This window comes from Strix uralensis, chromosome 1 (genome assembly GCF_047716275.1).
Source record: "Strix uralensis isolate ZFMK-TIS-50842 chromosome 1, bStrUra1, whole genome shotgun sequence".
Lineage (NCBI taxonomy): Eukaryota > Metazoa > Chordata > Aves > Strigiformes > Strigidae > Strix > Strix uralensis.
Genome location: NC_133972.1, coordinates 60,249,807 through 60,272,252, shown reverse-complemented (window position 1 = coordinate 60,272,252; position 22,446 = coordinate 60,249,807). Strand labels below are relative to the sequence as shown.

General features: G+C 36.8%; 1 protein-coding gene across 5 annotated transcripts in view; it reads left to right on the top strand.

The window, feature by feature from the left end:
- The window catches only part of ZMYND11 (zinc finger MYND-type containing 11), a 108,431-nt gene that overhangs the window by 60,330 nt on the left and 25,655 nt on the right, over positions 1-22,446 (top strand). For 2 of the 5 annotated variants that reach the window (XM_074868353.1, XM_074868334.1), the window contains 3 exons: positions 3,714-3,873; positions 16,836-16,880; positions 19,677-19,838. In XM_074868353.1, the coding sequence (XP_074724454.1) occupies positions 3,718-3,873; positions 16,836-16,880; positions 19,677-19,838 (363 nt within the window). In that variant the 5' untranslated portion in view covers positions 3,714-3,717. The remainder of the gene's footprint in view (positions 1-3,713; positions 3,874-16,835; positions 16,881-19,676; positions 19,839-22,446) is intronic. The other 3 variants (XM_074868343.1, XM_074868362.1, XM_074868372.1) reach the window with 3 other exon arrangements.

Here is a 22,446-nt window from a genome sequence, read left to right as displayed (position 1 = left end):
TCCAGCCCCCTATCTGATTAGGGCTGGTTTCCTGATTTAGGGGATTTTACTTTGTCTCCATGCCTTATTCTCACCCATCTGAGAATGTATTTGCTTTACTTCTCCTGGCTGGCTACATAATAGTAGTATAGGGATTGTATTCGATATGGAGGACTGGGCAAGAGCATAAAAAACCAGTATTGCTTCAACTCCCTGTCTCCAAGGTAAGGCTAATCAGCTTTTGTTGAAAACAGCAATCATGGATTGCTTTATCTCTCTTACTTGTTTTTTAACTTCTTGGTGCCAGATGCTTCAGTGCATGCAGTGCCAGAAAAAGACTTGTGCTCCCTGGATTAGTAGTGTCACTTCTGCACAAAGACATTTCAATATTGTTCTTCCCCAATCCAGTAATGAGTCTGATGTGGTAGTTAGGACTCCAGACATCATGCTTTGTGTCTCTAGGCTGGAGCTTCCAGCAACTTTCACATATTGTGACAGTTTTTCACATTTCATTATTAAAGAACTTTAACTGCCTTTTCTGGTTCTAATCCTATGCCTTAATCGCTTCTTAGTTTAGCTGCTGTCCTTCTGGTTGAAAAGAAACAAAATGGGATTTCATCCAGACCCTGCCAGTGTAGTTTTATAGTCTTTGCAAATACCTAGCCACGTATACTTCACAGGTTTTAATATAAGTAAAAATTTGGGGGGAGTAGGCACTTTTCTAACAGCAGTTCTGCTCTTCAAAGTAAAAACATTCTCTCTACATGTGTGTGCTTTCCTGTGAAAGCAGATAGCAATTTATTTTAAGAATGGAAAACATAGCCCTTGTGGATATCCAGACTGCACAGTCTGAACATTCACTCAGGTATTCTTCAGAAAGCCACTGGGGATTTATTACTCCCGATTTACAGCTAGAGAAAATGAGGAGATTGTTTCGTTGGTGGCAGTACCTTCACTCTGGTTGAGAACACAGATTGGATTTGAGTGGGAGATTCTCAGCCTTGTGCTCCTTTTCACTAGTGCACACCAGGCCACAGTTGAAATAGGCAGATTAAACCTCTTAGCTGATTAAAGTTGGTTTAAGGATTTTTGGTTTGTATTATATATCTGTTCTGTTCAGAGATGTGAGTGAAATAATCACAAAATGTGTAGTTTACATTCAGGAGTTTTGTTGGACTGTGTTTCAGCAACTATGGATGATGCAATGCAAAATACATGCTTTTTTTCAACAGGATGCACTGAAGATTATGGCCCTGTGTTAATACTTGATTTCTGTTCTCAGTCCTATAGCAGCCTACTGTATAAATGTAGGGAAATCGCTTCCTCAGTGTCTTGATTTGTTCTATCACTAGAATGGGAAGAATGATAGTTAGTACCTATGCTATATATTTTGAAACCTATTAAAGACTTGAATAAATTGCAGAAGACATAAATGCTATGGCTCTGACAGGGAGGTTGTTAGTACAGAATTAAAATGGAAATTTGCCGAAAACCCAGTAAAGTTAGCAAATGTTGACAAAGGTAATTTGCCTTTTGAAAAGCTAGTTGTGTTTGCATAAATATGTGCATATGCACACACACACATGAAATACATGTAACATGAGTATATAAACAAATGAGTTGTTTTACCTATTTCAAGCAGTTTTAAAGCATCAGCTCTTTATGCCTCAGCAAACTAATGGTGTTCACTTGCACTCTGTTTGAAAGTGAAGTAATAGATTTGAGTCTCTGCCTGTTTAAGACCTCCTTGGAATTTGGAGAACTTGGAAAACTTGGAAACACATTTGTAGTGTTTAATATCACTTGAACAGATTCTCATGTTGAGTTTTGGTTTTTACAGAAGCAGAGAGGGATCGGTTTGAGCAGACGAGCATCCACCCTGTGTGATACAGAACTGAACTAATGTGCCTGTCTTCTGAGTCATTGCTTGGCCCTCGATCCTTTTTGCTAGCCAGCATAAGTTTCATATATATTATCAGACTTGAACAGAATTTTGTTCTTTCTCTATTCATTTCATTTATTATTACTTATTTTTATGCAGTGGTAGCATGTACAAACCAACCAGACTTGGACCATGTTGTGGTAGACATTGTAAAATATAATAAATGGCAGCATCTGTCTGTTTTTACCCTAAAAAAACCCCCACAAGATCATGCCAACATGCTGCATTTACATAAATGCCTCTGATACCAGGCAGAAATTTATAAATGTCCTGTGTTGCTCTGATGATTGTGTAATTTACTACACAAATATATACTTGTACTCAATCAGAAATTTACTATATGATTATATGCATTTACTTTCCTTTAGAGCAAAACAAAAAGATTAGATTAGCATAAACCAGTTCCAGCAAAAGCTTGAGAGAGAATGCAGGATTGGAAAAGATCTTTATGCATCCAAAACAATAAGAAGCTTGAAAGGTATGTGTCTTCAAAGAGAAGAGGTGATTGGAGGGTTGACCTCTAGAGTGGTCTTCATCCCTTATTGTAAGTTTATAACTTCTAAGGCATTAAATTTCCTGTCAGCCACATTATTAAAAAAAAATATGAACTGATGTAACTTTTTTTTTCATGTAATGCTACTGCTTTATAATAACTTCCTCAAGTTTGCTCCTTATAATAACTATATTTTTTGTGAAGACGTTTGTGATGATAGCCACAAAAGAATCATGGTTGCTGGAATTCATAATGAAGCATGAAATAGAGTGTACCATAGCTGTTAGCTTTGTCTTAGAGCAGGCAAATTGCAGACTTCTCTCCTACAAGACAGGTAAAAACAGAGTTACTTGGAGAAACCAAGAGGGGGAGAAATTCAGTTAGCCCTGTAACTGTTAAGAGACCTATAACTAGAAAAATATGTCCACAAAACAATTGGCTCTAAGTCAATTCACTTATCTGCTGATTGCATGCGATTGCATCTCTCTTCACTTCTCCATGTGCAGTGACTCATAGATATGTTCTTGGAATTCTGCTAAAAAAATATCTGAAGTGTAATGATCTTAAAACAGGGAGGTTGTCTTTATTTGAGGAAAGATCATTTTATGTTGTTTACTCCAAGTTAATATTTGGTGTTGGTCTAGAAGTAAATTATACTGGGTAAAGGTCAGCATTATACAACTGAATCTTGTGTATATACACAGTTTAGGCTATTTATGTTTTGTTCTCGCCAGTGCAGTTCATAGTGTGATCACTGTGGTTATCTCAAGAAGAGGAGAAAAACCACTTAGTACTCTAACTCTAGATGTTGGGTTTTCATATGCGATGCAAAAGTTTCACTTTTTTTATAAATGTCTTGTACTCACAAGCATCACATAGATTCATTGGTACATCTCCAGACTCATTCTATAGTATGTGTGCTATAGAAAGTATCACAGAAATGCAAGTTTCAGTTAATTTAAAAGAAGTCTCTTTAAGGGCACAAATGAATGTGGAAGTTTAGCAAAGACAAGCCCAAGCAGTGTGCATGTTAATCTTGTGTTGTGATAATTTTTTTTGGTAGAAGATTACTGTGCTATTACTTGTCTAAGTGTGTACATGATAACTTCAAGGGGAAGGAAAGATGTTTTAGAGTAAAGAGGGAATTTGTATAATTTTTGAGGCTTTAAAAACAACTTAAAACTTAGACTGTGTATTATTTTAAATAATTTTGAGCAAGTATTTAAAAAGAGTATTTTTTTGCTGACGCATTTTATAGTTTAACACTAACACTTAAAGACTTTTGTGCTTTGTGTGCAGGTATATGTCTCGAGTCCATGGTATGCATCCAAAAGAAACCACGCGTCAGCTGAGTTTAGCAGTCAAGGATGGTCTTATTGTTGAAACCCTGACGGTGGGGTGTAAAGGGTCAAAAGCTGGTATTGAACAAGAAGGATATTGGTTGCCAGGAGATGAGATTGTGAGTATAATGTCTTTGAGAAAGTAAATCACAATTTCTGGTATCTTAGCATGAAACTTGTTTTAGTTTCTATTTAAAGTTATTTATAGATGCTGTGTTGGTGCTTGTGAACAGGGAAGTAATGCACTCTTAAACTTTTTAACCTTTTCTATTCCATAGAAACTTTTTCTTCTCGAATTCTGAGTTTTCTGCTATGAAACACTGGCAAAGTTCTTTGCTCAGTCATCCCTCACTTTTATGTAGCATTCTCTTCTACAGCTGTACAGGAAGACAGTAAATATTATTGGTATTACTTGAAATCCTCAGACGTCCTCAAACCCCAAAGATGGTATCTTTAAAAAAAAAAAAAAGAAAGAAGACAATTTTGATTAATCTTGCTTTAATCTGAGGAAGGAAGAATTCCTCCTTTTCAAAAGTGCAACAAGAAGCTGTACATTTATATACAGACACACATGAAAAGATATGTTTTACAAATATTTGTGAACACCAGAGCATTCAGTTCGGAAAGATTTTCTCAGCAAATTAATTACAGGCATCTAGACATTGATCCACTGGATGTGTGAAATAAATATTTAAGTTGAGTTGAACAGGTTAAAAGTTATGTGGAGGGAAGGAAAGCATGTTTTTTCTATCCCTTCATAGCTGAGATGGAATGCACTCACAGTTAACTGAGAATAGTCCCATAGACTAGGAAAAAGCTTTCACAGTTGCTTTGCCTTGTTCAAAGCGTGGTCTCTGTATTTACAAAACCACGTTTTTGTAATTAAAAAAGAAACTTTGGCAAAGCTTTAAGATAATTGAACTAGGAACTCTTGCTTTGAAATATAAATTGCATTCAATACTGGTAAAACAGACAGCATTGTCTCAGACATAGGTAATAATTTAAATTTTGAGGAAAACCAGAAAAACTCTGCAGGAAAATAAATTCTAAAAACCACCAAAATACTCACTGAATTATTGCAGCTATCAATAAGATCCTGAAGGTGAAACAACAGAGTATTTTTTGTTTTAAAGTGAGAGAATTAGAAAGTGGAAGCAAGAAGTATCCGTAACAGAAAACATTATGGCTAAAATTACCCCAATTACACTAATTTAAAGTACTGCAATATATATTTAATGTACTTCATGTCACTGTTAAGATTCTCATTCTGATTTCATTAGAAACCCTCAAGGGAGCCTTTAAAGGGTATGTAGCTTTGTTTTTACTATTCTCCCTGGGGGTAAACATTTCAAAATTCCCATTTAGCTCTTTTAGGTGTTTCTTATGTCAGTTTTATCTACTTAGAGGTGATGTTAACTGTGTAGACTCAACATGACATAAAGTCTGAGATCTGTAGTTATCTCAAGTATTCAGTATGTTTGTTTCCTCTATTGAGAAAAAAAAAAATATTCAAAATGCCTCACAATAGCCATTTCTTAAACGGTCATTCAAAAAATGTTCCTGCTTCTTATTAGCAACATTTGTCCTGCAAAACTTGTAAGATAACCAGCATGTAAATGCCCACTGAGTCATGAGAGTTACATAATTATTTTATCTCAGAATGAAAAGAGTTGTCTTTGACTTGACTGAAGATGCTACTTAAGTCACATTACGAACAGCCCTTTGGTTAGAAGTATTGACTGTATTTTCAACATGACTGCTAATCACTGATGCATTGTGCTGTGTCCATATGTCTGATGGCTATCTCAGTTGTTCAGAACACCAGTGCGCACTTGACTTTACAGTTTCATGCAAAAATAGGAATCAGCTTCTGATCCAAGCCATGTTTCAACAGTACCCAACCTCCAACTTCTTGATCCTAATACTGAATCAAAATGCTGCAGACAGGTGAAGTAAAACACATTGACTTGGTATAAAGTAATTCTCTTTGTTCTTTTATTCAAAAAAGTTTAAAGAGTTACAAAGTGTCATTGTCATCACTCAACATCAGATCAAGTATTTTCCATTCTCCAACAATTGGTGCAAAACCATGAAGTTTGGTATGTTCTCAACATTGGACACACGGTATAGTTTTATGGATGCTTTGTCTGCACTTGATCAAGATGCAGTTTGTAGTTCTCTGTAATTCAATACTGCTCAGATCTGGTACTAATGACTGTTGAACCATGAGCTCAAGTTACATTTCGGTGAGGGCAAAGACACAGAAGTCTTTTCAGAGATCCACTTGTAGGAGATAGAACTCTATGAAATAGGGCTATTAATGTTGGAACAGGGATTTCAGGCTCACCACACTTTAGCACTTACAGGCAGACCCTTGACCCCATTGTCAAACTTGGTTTGAATGGTACTACAGTAACATGGAAAGCTCATAATGTGAAAGAGAAAGGCTTGAGAACTGATCCAACACCTACTGACATCAGTAGAAAAATGCCCTTGGTTTTTAGCTTGTTTTCTGGCACCACAGTGGAAGTCATTCCTGTCGTACTTCCCCCTATCTTTTATTTGAGTATTTGTTTGACGTTTCTTTCCATTTTTTGAAGTTTTGGATCTAAAATCTTAGCATTTTAAATCCATATTCACTTAAATAAATTACTGGCCTGGGCCACAGAACTGCTGAGCACCTGTATCTGTTACTTATATAGGTGCGTGGCTAGAGACTGCCACAAGGCCTGAAAGTGCTGGTTTTAATGATGACTGTGGACTGATTGCTAAATGATAACAATAATTGAGAGTATACAGATTATGAAAACACAGCTGTATTTGGAAAAGATTCATTAGATAATCTGTGGTGCTTACTTATGTGTTTCCAAACATTTGCCCTATCCAATAGGTTGACATAATGATAGATCTATGCTGTAAGGACACGATCTCTAATAGGGTTACTCTTAGCCTTCAGATGAATGTGTTAGAAAAATTATGCTACCTTGCTATCATTGTTCTATCAGTATGTTGAAGCTATGGTAAAAAAATGAAGCAAAATCATATATTTAGAGATACCATACAAAAGAACAAGCTGAGATGCAAAGACAAAACAGTTTGAGGGCATCAGGAGGCCCTTCAAAAAGGGACAACTCATGTGAAAATGAATATTCTGAAAAACTGTGAAAAAGAATGATCAGATTTAAAAGAGTATAAAATTGTTCTCTTTTTCTCTCAGATATATGTGGGAGAAATATTTTTATATAAGTTACTAAATTTAAAATATGGAGTCAGTTGCTAAGCGTACTGTATTCCAACTGATATTTTAAGGATTGGTACCTATACAAGAACTTTGCTGCAAATGTTATACTTCCAGGCCTTGTGCAGGTATTCATTTTGTTTGCTCATTTGCCATCTATACAGATGTTTTGCACATTTTCAAAATGTGTTCTCATCTTACAGGCTTTCTCATCTTGCAGATGATTAATGCATTTGATACAAAATAAATGAGAGAAGAAGTTATTTTCCATTGTTATCCAGGATTTTAGTTAGGAACTCTGCGTTTTCACTGTTTGTTGATTCCATTATTATGCAATTCAACAAAATCTCTGCAGCTTCTTGCCTTGCAAGGGAAATGTCAGTCCTGAAATCTGGTAATGGAAGTTTACTTTTTCTTTCTAAAAGCTTTATTTCTATTTCTCACAGAACTTGTGGAATTTGGAAGTGTTATTTATTATCAACATAAAAGAAATTATCTCCTCGCTCTTCAGGTTTAGAAAAAAAATTGCAAATCAGTGTTGTTAACTATGTTTTCAATGCAGTCGATAAAATAGAAGGGAAATGTAGTTCTTGAAGAAAAGAATCATGAATCTCCTTACCTATTCATTTCTATTTTCAGTTATGCCATGATTTTTATGTACCTTTATCTGTGTAAAATAGTGCTCAGTCTAATCTCAATGAAAGAAATCAAAGTGAAGCACCAATGTCATGTAGCTTTATGGGGGGTTAGATACAGTTCTTAGAGTTAGTTTGTCTTACTCATTTACATATTTTGTTATTTTTCTACAGTGTGCATGGAGCTATTTTGAGCATTTAATGTGCTAATTCTTCTCCTCCTGATTAAAGCCATAAAACTGCACTGACCCAGAGAGAGGCATTATGAATGTATAATTTCAATTTACATGTGTTCATAAAGCCAAACAATATGGTGCTCTTCTAAAATGGAGTTGTGTTAGTAACACAGGTTCATTGTTTGCATCTGAATGCAACATATCTCATAGCACTGCTGTGGTTTAAAGTTCGTTTATAGTGGCCAAATGCTCTAATGAGATGTGAAGAGTGAGGCTTCAGATTTAATTAAGTCACTTTGAGCTATTTCTTCACTGACAAAATTTTTTTAGTTTAGTGGAGAACATGCTATTTGGAGGGGCAGTTTGCTTCCTTTCCTGTTTTCAGAAAACATTAGAAGCAGAATGTGCTTTTTCCCAGCACATCCATGTATTCATAACTTGGCTAATTCATTACTGGAGATTTTCTGATACTTTATATCTAGAAAGTACTGGTGCTTGCTCAAAGTGACTCCAGATACTTTCAAGTCTCAAGGCTGCCTAAATAATCCATCTCTTCACTCTGTCTGCTTTCCCATCATTTTAACCTTTGTTGTAACCCACTGCCAGGACTGTGAGTTTAGAAGGTGGTCTTGTTAACCCTAGTGACCTTAGGCACACATCCAGTGATTATTGTGATTTGATGTATTGCAGGTTCAATTTTGCTAGGATCAGTCTATGAGAAAGGAGTATTTTGGCTGTTATGTTTGTGTTAATCTAAATTGCTTTAGATTGAGAAAAGGCTGGGTTCCTTACTTGCCATGCTTAATTGCTTTTGTATTTATATTGATTTTTCCATGCTAGTCAGTATTGGTAGCCAGAAGATGTTTTTTGAACTGGCTATGTCATCTTGAGTCTCCATAAATATGAAGATAATTGTAAAAAGCTTAAAAACGGTCACTGTGAGGGTTTGAGTCTTTTCTGTATGTAAAATACACTTTAAATTAAAAAAAACAAAAACAAACCTTAAACCAAAACCAACCCACATAGCTACCAGTTATTGCTAGCAAGCTATGGGCTTCTAACTAACTAGGCTGAGGAATAGTTGTAATGTGCATTCCATTAATTTCAGTTAGATGCAGAAGGATAATATGAAACAGCAATAGTGACAGCCAGTGCCTTCATGATGAAAGCTCTTACAACTAGAGAGCACAAAGAGGAAGAACATGTCACACCAAATGAAGAAAAATTTCCTTTGGTGTTTAAAAAATTATCCATTTGTCTTACCCATCCATATTGCCTTTAATCTGAAGTCCTGTGTGAATTCGCTGATCCAAAGCCAAACATAGCCCAAACCATGATAGTTACTGTTTCTCACATATTGTAAGAAATTGAGGATTTTCCAGGCTGGAACATTCCAGGTAAATTCCTAATTTTTGTGAAAGCACCAGTGTTCTTTACATTTGGTGATTCACTGATACAAAGAGTTAATGAGTGATCCTGTGGGAGAGTATAACGAGACTTTGAGGGTCAGGCCACATAACAGTCTGGTCACACGAGAGCACGGAAGGGAAATGAGCTTCTGGAGCTCTTTAAATCTTTCTTTTCTGTCTATCTTTCCATCCTCTAAGGTCCCATTATTCAGAGCTTATTTTGCCAAGAGACTGCCACCATATCAATCCACTGTGTGCTAAAAGCAATGATTTTTCTTGCAAATTATTATCACAATGTGCACTAGTGTAAAATTCTGCTTATTAATGAACCAAAAATTAGTGTCCACTGGTGTAGTATCCTGCTGTGGATTTGTGAAAGTTCAGAAAAGCAAGTATTTTCAAATTGACAAATCAAAGCATAGACTATTTTGTCCTTGAGAAGCAAATTAGAATTCTGAAATCCCACCTCATGGACGAGAAATTTTTGCTGTATTAAAGCCAAAACCCTCCTTTGCCTTTGGATTAAGGCTATTAGCATGTAGCTCGTGAGAATGGCCTCACTGCCATTTCAGTGGCTCTTCCTGTCTCCAGATGGGTTAAGAATCATGAACAATTTTCTGCATTCCTTTTCCAACCTTGTTTTTCTCTTCCCATCTGTTCAGGAGTATTTCTTCCCTCTCCTCTGCTCATCCTTATTTTTCATCCCCTAAAAAAGGAGCTCACGCTGTTTGGAGGATCTTCATATTACCGAAGATGACACTAGTAGAGTCCATCTTATTACATACCTAAGAGATGATGCTTCTTTTAAACTGGTAAAACAACCTCATCAGCATCTTCACTTGCCTTTCCTGGCTTTGCCAACTTGACTTTTAAAAATTCAGTCAATGTAATGCTGTATTCTTCTTTAAGGCTTTCACTCGCTCTTCTGTAGTTGAGATACTGATGATGTTGTTCACAGATTTCACAAAATGTTTTTTCTGATTGAAAGGGTTGTTTGAAGAATGATAATTTACTTATGGGTTTTGAAGTAAACTAGTCAAACTAGTCTGTATAAAGCTTCTATCATGGGACTTAAATTATGATAATGGACTAGATGACATAGATAAGTCCATCATGAGTTTGTTCTGAAAATATCCATCTTGGTTTTTTCCACCTCTTTTGTGCCAACCCTGAACTAGTAGTGTTGTTTTTTTAAAACTTGGTGGGTTCAAAATACTCTGCATCTCTGGCAACTGTTTTGAATTATTATGTCATGCTGGTCACTGAATGAAACTTCATTGAAGCTGATGGGCTTATTAGTATTCATGCTTCACTCATAATAAGTGCAGGCCTTATGCCTTTATATCACTGACAGCTGAAACAGTACCAGCCACACCTACAGCACAGGGGACATGGACAAGACGTTGGAGATTTAAGTGAAGTGTGTAGGAGGTTCTGCTGTTGGTTCAGATAAAATGTTTCTCTGTGTGCAAAAACATCAACCTAGAAACACACTACAAAATTCCGTGGAGAAAATAAGGCCAGAAAAGCAATGTAAATGTATTTTAAAAAAGAAGAGGGGAGGGAGACCCCTTCTGTGCATAGTTCTTCTTGGAAGAAGACTTGGAACTACAAGCAAAGAGATGGTTTCTTTCTGGTTTGGATTAATCCTCTTTCTAGGGGAATGAAACCTTCACATACATAATGTGGAAATAAAAGGTATTGCACCTAATAAATACTTCACTCCATCACTGATTTATCTTCCTAATGAAAATAGCCTACAAACCTCCTCTTGGCTCAACCTAAGTAAAAAATGGTGACATTAATAGCAGAAGCAAATCCAGTTTCTGAGGAGGTAAGTTGAAAGTTTCTATTAACCTTGAACTCACTTGGAACGTGAAGAAAGAAAATATTTTCATTTGAAACTATTTTCTGTTTCTGATATCCTGGAGGAGAATACTTGTATTGTCTCACCTCAAATAATGTAAACTACTGCTACTCAAACATGATCTTCTTGGGAGGGAAACTGAGATTTATTCATTACTTCAGGAACACAGCTTATGAGGCTGAGAAGACAAGTGTGACAGGGGTTTTAGCAGTCATTTTGTCTGCTGGCATGCTACTTCTTGAAATAACTTCACTTCTTTACCTCTGGGAGCTAGAGACTGGCTTTATAATTTGGAGCCTATCACCCTGAATTGTCCAGAACATAACTACAAGGTAGGAGAGGGAATAAAAATCTACCTGTCTTGGCAGGAATCCAGAGAAGACTTTGGTGGTTTCTGCCAGAAACAGAAGACTTCTAAGACAAACTGACAATAAATTAATTAGACAAACTTAGACTTGCAGATTAAACTCAAAGAAAGAAAGCCAAAAGTGTTCTGAGAGGCTGTGGAATTCACTGCAGAACCTGAGTCTTCTTGCATCAGTGCATCAGAAGAGGAAGCAGTTATCAGTGAAGAAAATGGAAATGGATTATCACGAGCCTAAAAATATGTCTGTGTTTAATATGCACTATGGAGAAGGAGATTTGGGTCTGTCTCCTGACTGAAGGTTTTGTGTTGGTTCTTTTTAGAATAAAACTGATTTCTAAAATGAGAGAAATCAAAACTAATGTAAAAAAAAAGTTAATTGCCAAGATTATGAAAATCTTGGCCATAAAAAATAAAAGTACTTGAAATTAAGCAAGATGCCTAGGTAGTTGTGAGGACATATGAACTCATAATTGCTTTGGATATCTTTGTGATAAAATATGAGTAATGAATACCTACAAAGTGTCCTACAGAGTCAGTTTATGGAAATCCATTTTAAAGCTGAAGCCCAGGTCATCAAAGGAAAGGATCTATAAAGGCAACTGATTTGCAATGGACAGATTATCCTGTCTGCAAAAGCACACATCATTGTAGCTACCTGCTGTGGTAGTTTTCTAGAAGAGGGAAGAGAAGATAAAGTGAAACAATTTTCATAAAGGGATTCTAGCTGCTGAAGTCTTTTTGGTTTTGAAAGAGAGATGGATGCTTGTTTATTTGCTGAGCACTTTTGATGAGCAAAAGCAGTAGGAAAAAAAATAGATGCAAAACAGGAGGCAATGTCTCTAGTAAATACATATATACAAGGAAACTACAGGGGAGAAAATAAGCTTATTTTGATGCTGAATTTACTCTAATGTATTACTCTAACATTAAATGTAAAACATGGGATGATCTAAGAAACTTTATCATTGTAAAGCAATCATCCTGATCAAGCATGGATCCTGTACAGCAGTGATAAAAGGGAAATACTTTTATTAAACAGCTAGCTCACCATTCACCTGCTGCAAAGATGAAGTAAGTCCCCTGAGCCGTCAAGGAATTAATCATGCCTTCCTCACTTCGGAGCCTAACCTATCATTCTGATGAAAAGATAAAAGCAGATTCAGTGGGCTACTGAAAGCAAGTTTACAGAAGGGTTCATGCTCGCTAAGGAATAGATGGAGCCAGGGATGTTGTGGCATGAAGAGAAGGCTGACCCAAAGGGCAGGAGTAGGACTGCCCTCACAGCAGGCTAGGACCTCTGGTGAAAAATGTACACGGTGTCCCCTCTGCATTTGAAAAAATACTGGGAATGGTGTTTCATGACACATTATGTTTGTTCGACCCACATAGTATTTGATGCATGCTAGTGTCTGAGTGAAAACCAATACATCTGCCAAAGATCCATGTTAAGCTGAAGATTTCTTGCTAGCTACTGTACCCAACAAGATACAGCCTGTTTAAGAAAGAAGCCAGTGTGCACATACAAGATGTACATGCTAGTTTTCCTCTGAAAAAAAAGGAGTAAGCCTCCAATCTGTCCAGCTCTACATATCAACAGCCACATTTTGTAAAACTCCTCTTATTACAGAGCAGTTACTTGGAAGTTCAACAGTATTGCAAAATCAGTGGATAGATGGGCAAGGGGAAGCATTTCAAAGCTGAGCACAGTTTAGCATTTCCACAGTTCTTAAGGGCTCTTACAACTGCCTTTGTCTGAGCCTGTTTCAGACTGCCTTTTGTATGGGGCACAGATTCTGATATACTTTCAGAGAAGTATGGGTGAACAGACAAATAATTTAAGTGTGCGGTAACTACTTACAGCAAATGTATAAGTAAGAAGCATTTCCTTCAGGTTTCGTACCGGAGGACAGGAGTGCACATAGACAGTGCAACCCCACAGTGGTTTGTTATATTTGTGAGTCATAAAGACTGCAAAATGCACTGCAAAGTTTTAAGTTACCTCTAGTAACGCTCATGTCTAATTGAGAAAGCTTTGATGGGAACAGATGCCTGAAAAAGACCAAAAGGAAGTGATTGATTAAGAATAGAAAATGTGTTTAGAAATAAATAGATGCTGCATTGTTTAATGTGAATGGGGGCATAGGTTCCTGCAGCATACTCTGAGACCTGTTAAGGAGAGGACTTGGATACCAGAGAAGCGTGATGGTATGGTAGATACACTCATGCTAGAGTGCAGTACCACCACTTGTTATTATAGTAAAGACTTTTCATTTACAGCAGAAAGTTTGAAATATGAAAGATTAAGTGCAGAAGATAAGAATTACTTCCCAACAGCAGACAATGATGGATGCAGGTTGCAAAACCTAAATCAAAATGAAAGATGTGAAAAAAGTAATGTGTAATTCTCATGGGAGGCATTTCTTTCAGTGCATCTGTCTACTTGATATGGACTGGTAGTCAACTTTGTTGGGTTTCAGTGAAGAGTTACTGAAAGCCAACAAAGAAACCTTACAGCAGAATCCAAGATTTTGAAAGCTTCTCTGTTAGCTGAAGGTAGGAAAATTGAAAGAACTCTGATGTTAAAGCTGATGGAGGTGGGAAGGAGAGAAAGAAGTGTTTGTTATGGCTGTTCCCAAATCCTAAAATACCAGAATCCAGAACATTTGCCTCAGAAATTGTATCTTCAAACAGGACATGGTCTATCTCATTAGATGTCAAAGAAATGGGAATCTGAGAAATGGTAGGAACTCATTAATTGAGATCCCTTCCAGTTTTCTAAAGGGTTATGAAATAGTCAGGAAAAGATTATACCAAAGTTTTGGGCTGGTGATTTGAAAACGTCTTGAAATAGATGCAGCATGCAAATACCACTATTTTTGAATAGTTTCTGTTTTGTAAATTACTTCTTTCTGCTGGCATGGACCTTGTTGACATTCAAGATTCCACCACTGTGACAGACCAAAAGTGTTGATACGAAAAAAAGTGGGTGAAATCTACTGTGTATCTGCTAATACTCTTCTTTTAGACTAAATATGAAAAACTGTTTTAAGTTCTTTATCTGCTAGACAGCTGGACCTCTAGGGACCGTTAAAGCATAGACACTACACAGGGCTGACCATAGGTTTACGCACAGGTGGGTCTGAATGAAAACCCAGTGATCTGGAAGGAACTGTGTGTGCGTGAGTGTGGATGAGAGATACAGAGAAACACCACAGCAGTGCATACAAAAGGAGCAAAGAAACTCTGGAGAAGCACTTGAAACAGAACACCTGGAAAAAAAAAGTCCAAAGAGTGCTATGGGACAAGCGCCACACAGGAAATGCTGGGAACCATGAGCTCCATGGAAAACGCTTTCCTTCATTTGCGTCATATTGAATTTAGGACAACAGAACTGTATGTATACTATTCATAAATAAACATGATTGCGCCAAAGAGATAACTGACTTATAATTGTCTTTCCCTTCTATGTGACCCTTTTTTTTTTTTAGCTTACTGGTTGGGTCCAAAGGATATCCATAATTTGGATGGTTTGGGAAATCTAGTTCAACAGTGTGAAACCAGCAAATCCCCATAAAGGGGAGTTTCATGAATAGAGTTTTGCCTTTTTTCCCCCTCCCTTTTCCTCTCTCCACCTGATAGTAGAGTGACTTAATACCGAGTATCTGGGCTACCATTAAGGGACTTGGAGAAAACAGATTAACAGGTAAGAAATGAGCTATGTTAATGGATATGCATTATAAAAAGGCAAAATGGTCCTTTTAGACAAAGTCTAAGAAAAGAGGTTATATTGTTTTCATGTGCTATGCCTACATATAATTTACAGGAAAATTAAAATTTACTAATTGTTTTTACTTTTTTTTTTTACAATAATTATGGTCTTGCTAAGGTATGGAAGTGACCTAATAGTTACAATTGTGACCTCTAAGTTATTGTTAATTTTACTGTCAGTATGTGCTTCACATCTCCTACTTAATGGTATGCTAATTGTACAGCAGGATGTCACATTCTCCAACATACAGATTCCCTATTTCAATTACAGCTAAGTAAATCTCCATTACTAATGAGTAAGCATTTCTTTTCCACGTACATTTGCATTATAATGGACATTTTCTTTATGCACTAAAATTATTCTTTCCTTGACAACAACTATATATTTTATTCTACAGTAAAGGCTACGACATGATGATTCATTCTTTTCTGTTGGGTTTATCTGTATTTAAATTGTCAAATGTTCTGGATAGCCTGACATTTTCTGTCCCATGTTATTTTTCTGTACTTCCAGAATAAATTTATGTATTTGCTTTAAGACAACCTACTTAAGACAAATCACAAAAAAGTAAGCTTACGTGTCGGTCATAAATTAAGCTGTATTTTCGAATATGTTGCATTGTTTCATTCATGTTGCTGAGAAATCTCAACTGTTTGTGTTAGTGCAAAGTGACCTTTATGATATAATGTTTGACTGATTTGAATATAAAGAAAAGTGACCACAAGTGACCCATATCACTGCAAGATCCCACTCTGCTTAACAGAGCATAGCTCTTTGGCTATTAAATACAATCCCCCAAACAGACATTTGCTGCCTTGCTGATGCATTTCTCTACAAAAGCAACGGGCAGCTGAGTAAAATGAAGGGGGAAAGCCTCCTGTTACATCTGAGCTATGCAGCTTTGCTGCCAAATCCGCTCCCTCTTGGGGGTTGTGGCCAGTCACTGGGTGCCGCTGAACTGCTGAACTTGGGCAGCCGGGTGCTGCCGGCAGAGGATTCCCTTCGTCTGCCAGCACCATGACATGAGAGCCTTTCCCTGCCCTGCATCAGGAAAGAAAGATATTGGCAAATTGAGTCCCTGTGGCGGAGATCCTTCCTTCATTCCGCACGGCCCCAGGAAAATATATCACCTTTTATATACAAATAAGGACTGTGAGTTTTATTGATAAAAGTGTTAGCTTAATCTTTGATAATATGCAGCAAAGAAGGTGTTGCTTTGATTTTGGTGGGGCTACTCCCTATGCAGTAAATTATGTTATAGGGATCTTTTTTAGATGCCCAAAGAAGGTTTATATATCAAAGAGAGTGCGTTAATTAACAATCATTAATATTCTTGACAATTTCTAAATTGGCCTGGTGGTGGGTGTGTATATGGGGAAGAAGATGGGTGTTGGGTTCTTTTAATGATATAAGCACATGGGATATTTTAAAGAAAAAATGTGGTGAAAGCGTTGGGTAGCATTCCAGAAATGCAGGAGGAAATGTATGCAACCAGATGTTAGAAGTAACAGATTGATTTCCTGGTCACTGTGCATGAATTCTTTCTAGCCTTGTGTATATCCTGATAATCGGATGGCTTACAGTATAGATACAAAGTTTGTTTTGTTTTTATTTTGAAAGGCCTACGGTATGCAGCCTTTTTCCCAGACAGCAGCAAAAAACAAGGTGAACAATTTTTGCACTATGTGGTTTTGAATTCTGTCATATTTTCTATTACGTTTCTGTCTTCCATTAGGATAGCTTAGTTTACTATATTAACCACCACCATCATCCATATCACTTCCAATTCTGAGTTTAGTCTACATTATGTATGTATGTAGTTTGATGATTTTTTTCTCTCTCCTGGGGGCTGGAAGTGGTTACTCACTTGTTACAGTTCAAGATGTTGTTACAATGGTTGCCCTTTAATCAGTCATTTTCGGAGTGGCTGATGACACCTGGTGGTGTATTTTGTAAATGCAGACTTAACCGTGTTTGCAGCTGGCGGAGAATTTTGACCTGTCCTACCCCGAGCACTGACAGTCAGAGTCTGAGCTATTTAAATGAATCTGATCTGCATGAAAAAAACATGTTGGGAGCACATCCTCCTCCCATTCAAACTTATGTAAACCAAGAGAAGCAATAACATTTCATTGCTGTTGGAGCAAAATTAATGCCTCTGACCTTGCTGTTGAAGTCGATAGTGTAGTTGTTCACAAGGGCTATGTACCTTTTTTATTTTCTTTATTAACTTTTCAAATATATTGCATAAATTAATGTTTTATATATATTTATGCACTAAATATACTGCATTAAACTAAAAATCTTTTCTGTGAAAAACCTGGGTGATTGTACTTAGAAGTAATGATGTTTTCAAAACTTTACAGTGTGAATACTGAAGGAAGCTTCTTCTGGTGTCTTATTTAATGTCATGGTTTCTGGCTTGAGTGTATGATTTTTCTTGCCAGCAAGTATATTTCCGTACGTTTATGAAATTCCACATCTCTTTGCCAGCATATTTCCTAACAATGGAATATCTGGGATATACCAATAAGTAACTCATATGAATAAAAATTAAGACTCCTGGAATCCTGATTCTGTGGTGAAATTCCTCAGTACCCAGGACCTATTGGGGTCTTCTCAGTTTGATTTTATCTGGATAGATCTTTAATCAAAAATTATTCTTTTTCTTGCTTAATTGGCCCTTCACTGCCATCTGATATTTTTTTTTTAGTTTCATAAAGAAGATAAATATGAGAGAATATGAGAGAAATACAAAGCAATACTTTATCCTGATTTTTTTCAATCTACAAGCAAATCAAGTACATCGACAATGCAGTATCTTTAGTTGTTTCTAAAGTATCTTAAAGAAAGGGCTCCCAAAGTGCACTGCCACTGGACTTTGTGGAAGGGGAAAGTGTTCATGAAACGAGAATGTGTTCTTTATAGACAAATCTGGTGGTATTATTATGCCAGTCTGAGACATACAGAATTGGCAAGTAAAATTAAATCAGGAAAAATAATAGAAGAGTCAAGTTACACTGTTAATCTGAACAACAAAGGAGGGCAAAGTTCTGAGTTCAAAAATCATCAGTTAAGGGTTGTTTGGTGGTTTTTCTTTCCCCTAAACTTACTGCTCCTGCAGTTCAGTGTTGATGGTATATAAACTTTAGTGTAGGCAATCCGGGTTGAGGCTGTCCCTAAATCTCTTTATATTCATGGGGGCTGTGGTCAGATGAATTATGTACACAACACGGCTGCTCTTCAGCATAAGGGACTAGAAGTGACACTTCTGTGTAGCACTTCCTACACTGCTCCATTGGAGGAGACCTCTCACACAAGGAGTTAATGACCATAGTTCCCAAGCATGGGAAAATGAGAATTGGACAAATGCTAGTTCTGGCAGTTGGTGGGAATTGCTAACTCCACCTTTATAACATGATGTTAAAAACACCTTGATCAGATTTTTGTCAGGATAATTTATTGAAGAATAGGAGTAATTTTTTCAGAGATCTGAACCCATTGAAAAGTGACATTTGACATGGAAAGGCATTGGGAGTTTTATCTGAGGTATGACAGCTATTTTGTCTTCTAAGTATAGGGAAAAGTGTGGCATTTCAGATAACAAACATAAACATTTAACGGTGGCCACTGGCAATTCTGTCTGGTTTTAGTACTATAGATTCCTAGAGCAAAATTCTGCCTCCAAATTATATGCATGCTGCTCTCATTTACTTCAGCAAAGCTTGTGCACATGTTTCAAAGGTTAGAATTTGGCCATTGGGGCTGAATTTTCAAGGAAGAATGTATTAAAGACATCTGTGCATCAGCAGAACCATGTCCTTTGTCTTCTGTAAAACATTTCAGGAATAAGCCTAGTGCTATGGGGCACTGCAAGTGAAACATTTTTTACTTTTTGAATTGCATTGGGATTGCTTAGGAGAAACATTTCTTGCAGTAATAGATTCATGATTTCATTTATTTCTTGCAACTCAACATTTTGATGCTGAAAAGTTGTCAGTTTTAAGAGAGTAAAGACTGGAAGGGACTGCCCTTCAGAAAATTACAGTTGAAAATATACTGTAACCAAACAAGGAGAAATAGTCCAAGGAAATAGGTATGGTCTGTTGAGGTGCACAAACCTTGTTTGTAGTCTAATGCAGAGAGGACAACAAGTGTTTTACACAAAGGTAGAAAACAAACCCACTTTTCATTGTGGACAGAGCTCATATTTGAAATTGTTACTAATCAGATACTTGAAAAAACTAAAACTTGGCATTCATATTCTATTGGAGTTAGTGTGTATTAAATTGATGAAGATCTTTAAGCATGTAGGTTTTCCCCTGTTTTTTAAACATTATACACTTCTTAAAATGTTTATAATGTCTAATTGCTGCTGGATTTCAAGACATATCAATTTTGTTCTTAGTTCCTGCAGATTTTGACAGAATGTCATACCAAAATATTTTGTATTTTTTGTAGGACTGGGAAACAGAAAATCATGACTGGTATTGTTTTGAATGCCATTTGCCTGGAGAGGTGTTGATATGTGACCTGTGTTTTCGTGTGTATCATTCCAAGTGTTTGTCTGATGAGTTCAGGCTTAGAGACAGCAGTAGTCACTGGCAGTGCCCAGTTTGCAGGGTGAGTACCTATGAGATTTCATGTGCTGATTAGAGGATTGATATTCATTAATAGATTCATTAAGGTGTCCAGATGGTCTGGCAGGTTAATGGATAAAGAACTGAATATTGAAATGATGGTACATACCTAGAGCATCTATACAGAGATACCAAAATATGGTGCATGTAGCAGATGGTCATTTTTGAAGACTCCAGCAAGTTTTACTTATGCATTTGAGCGCACACAGTATACTGTGTGGGAATGTGTGTACGTGTGTATGCCACGTGTGAATGCAGTATATTGTGGAAATCTTCAACACGAGTAAACAAATTGCTGTATAAGATGCTACAGTTTTTACTTAACATCCTTTTAATGAATCGTAATGTAACTTTTTTGTATTTTGATGACTGCATTCCTAATATTTTATTGGAATCATATTTTATGTTTTAAAGCCACGATCATGTTACTGATGAGGGCAGTATCAAAAAATATGGGATGAAATCCTGCTTCTCATTTAATTCTGTGGATTCTACTGGTGCAAAAAGACCAATCTGGATTTCACCCATAGCATCCATATCTATATTGTTTTTTCTTTAAAATTGCTATTCTTATGAGTATAGTAGGGAGACAACAAAGAGTATTTTTTATTTCCTTTCCACGAATAAGCAGGTATGTTGTCTACATGTCATTAGAAGACTAAACATTCTAGTCAGGATGGTGCTTACTGGTACCTGGCCTTGAATCAGCCAGATACTTCTTACTCTTGTCATCTCCACGTCACCTCCCCCAATGGAACACATTCCTAGTCTTCCTTAAATGGAGGGAATAATGCATGTGAATGTTTAAGATAAAAATATTGCTATAGAAAGGCATAAAACTGCCAGTTGCACTCTGCCTTGGATTGCTGGAGGGAGAGGAAGTTCCCTTGCTAAAAGCTTAGATCTAGCTGTATTGCAGCAGACTGACCTTCAGATGATCTGTGCTGCAAGGAATGTGTGGGTTCAGGCGCTTCACAGTACGGAGAAGCAGTTTTTGAAAACAAGTAGATTGTTTTGTTTCAAAACAGCACTTTCTGACTGCTGTTACCTTAGAACAAGTTGTAAAAAACCTGTTGCCTGTTGCCTCAGATTGGAAGCTCTCAAGGTTTAGGGAAATAGCAAGAAAATCAAGCCCGCCTCAAGGAAGTGGAAAGGAATGAAAAAGAAGTAGTGGCAGGGAAAAAACAGTAGAGAATAAGGGTATGTACTGTATCTCTCCATATTGAATTACTGGCATTTAATTTATCTATTCAATATTCCCTCTGTTAAAAACAGAGAATGACTTTCAGATTTTTAAATAATCTCTTTGATAATTGTTGGTTCTCGTAATAAGTATTGTTAGTTCTTATAAATAGTTAAAATTACATAAACTGGATCCAGTCTGCACTCTAGTTTACCACTAATTTTAAATGACACCTGGTGAGAGTAGGGAATGTAAATGGTTTAAACCACCTTGTATATGAGGTGGTTTATAACATCTGTCTTGTAACATGGATGTTGTCAGAGTGGAAATGCTGAATCATCGCATGAAATATGCACAGGTACATAGGGTGGTCAGCTTTGAGAACAGTTTGACTTTCATCCTGGAGCCTTTAAATTCTTTATGGCAATGATATTAAACAAATATTTACCTTGAAAAAAGTCGTGTGAAACTCAGACCATGTGCACTGTGCCTGTCTTTCTGCATATTGGTTCCCTTTTTGTTATACAAAGATTAAGGAGAGGTTTTGGGGAGGTCTTAAATACTTCCTGCCCCAGAGATCTTTGGCTTGCTCAGTGCCTCAGATAATGATCAACCTCTTTTTGTGAATATTGCCATTTTGAATGCCATGGCATCTTTTTTCCCCCTGTGCTGGCAGTTCTTGTTTTCCTTGTGATTAATCCAAATCACTTCAAGCCCTAAGTCTGCAAACTTGGACTAAGGAGGCTTGCACAGTCCCTGTAAGCAAAGGAGGTCTAGTTTGGCATGGGAGTTAGCATCCTCGTGTCAGGCTTCAGTATTCTTCCACTACTTTCTCCCCACCTTCCTAGGAGATGACTGCTCTCATTTTAGTTTAAAAGCAGGAGAGAGGCCTATATTCAAAAAACTATGGTAATTTGGAGAGCCCTGGCTGACGTCCAGAGGACATAACAGAGCTTAACTATCTTGCATAAGGGCAATGGGATTTACTTTGCATTATCAGCAGTAAATATGTACGTTCAAGAAAAGTAATAGCTGGGACAAAGAGATGCATATGTTTTCATACTTTATTCTTGTAAGTGGACATAGCACTTTTCACCTGGGGATTTCAAAACTCTATACAAAGGTGAAGTAAAAGTATGTTTGAAACCTAATATATTGGGAAAAATAATCTAAGAACACTTCATTCTTATGTAAAGATTGCTTCTGTAATGCTGCCAAGGTCAGCAAGCCTTTGGATTATTCATTTCACAATTGCTGGTTGTACTAGTTCAATCAACCTGTGCAGCTTTATCTTGCACACTTGACTACTCAGAAACATTTTATAAAGGACATTGCCAAGGATTTGTTCATAACTTTAAAATATTTTTCCTCCCATAGCGTTTATACAGTCCCTTGCAAACCTTGCTCT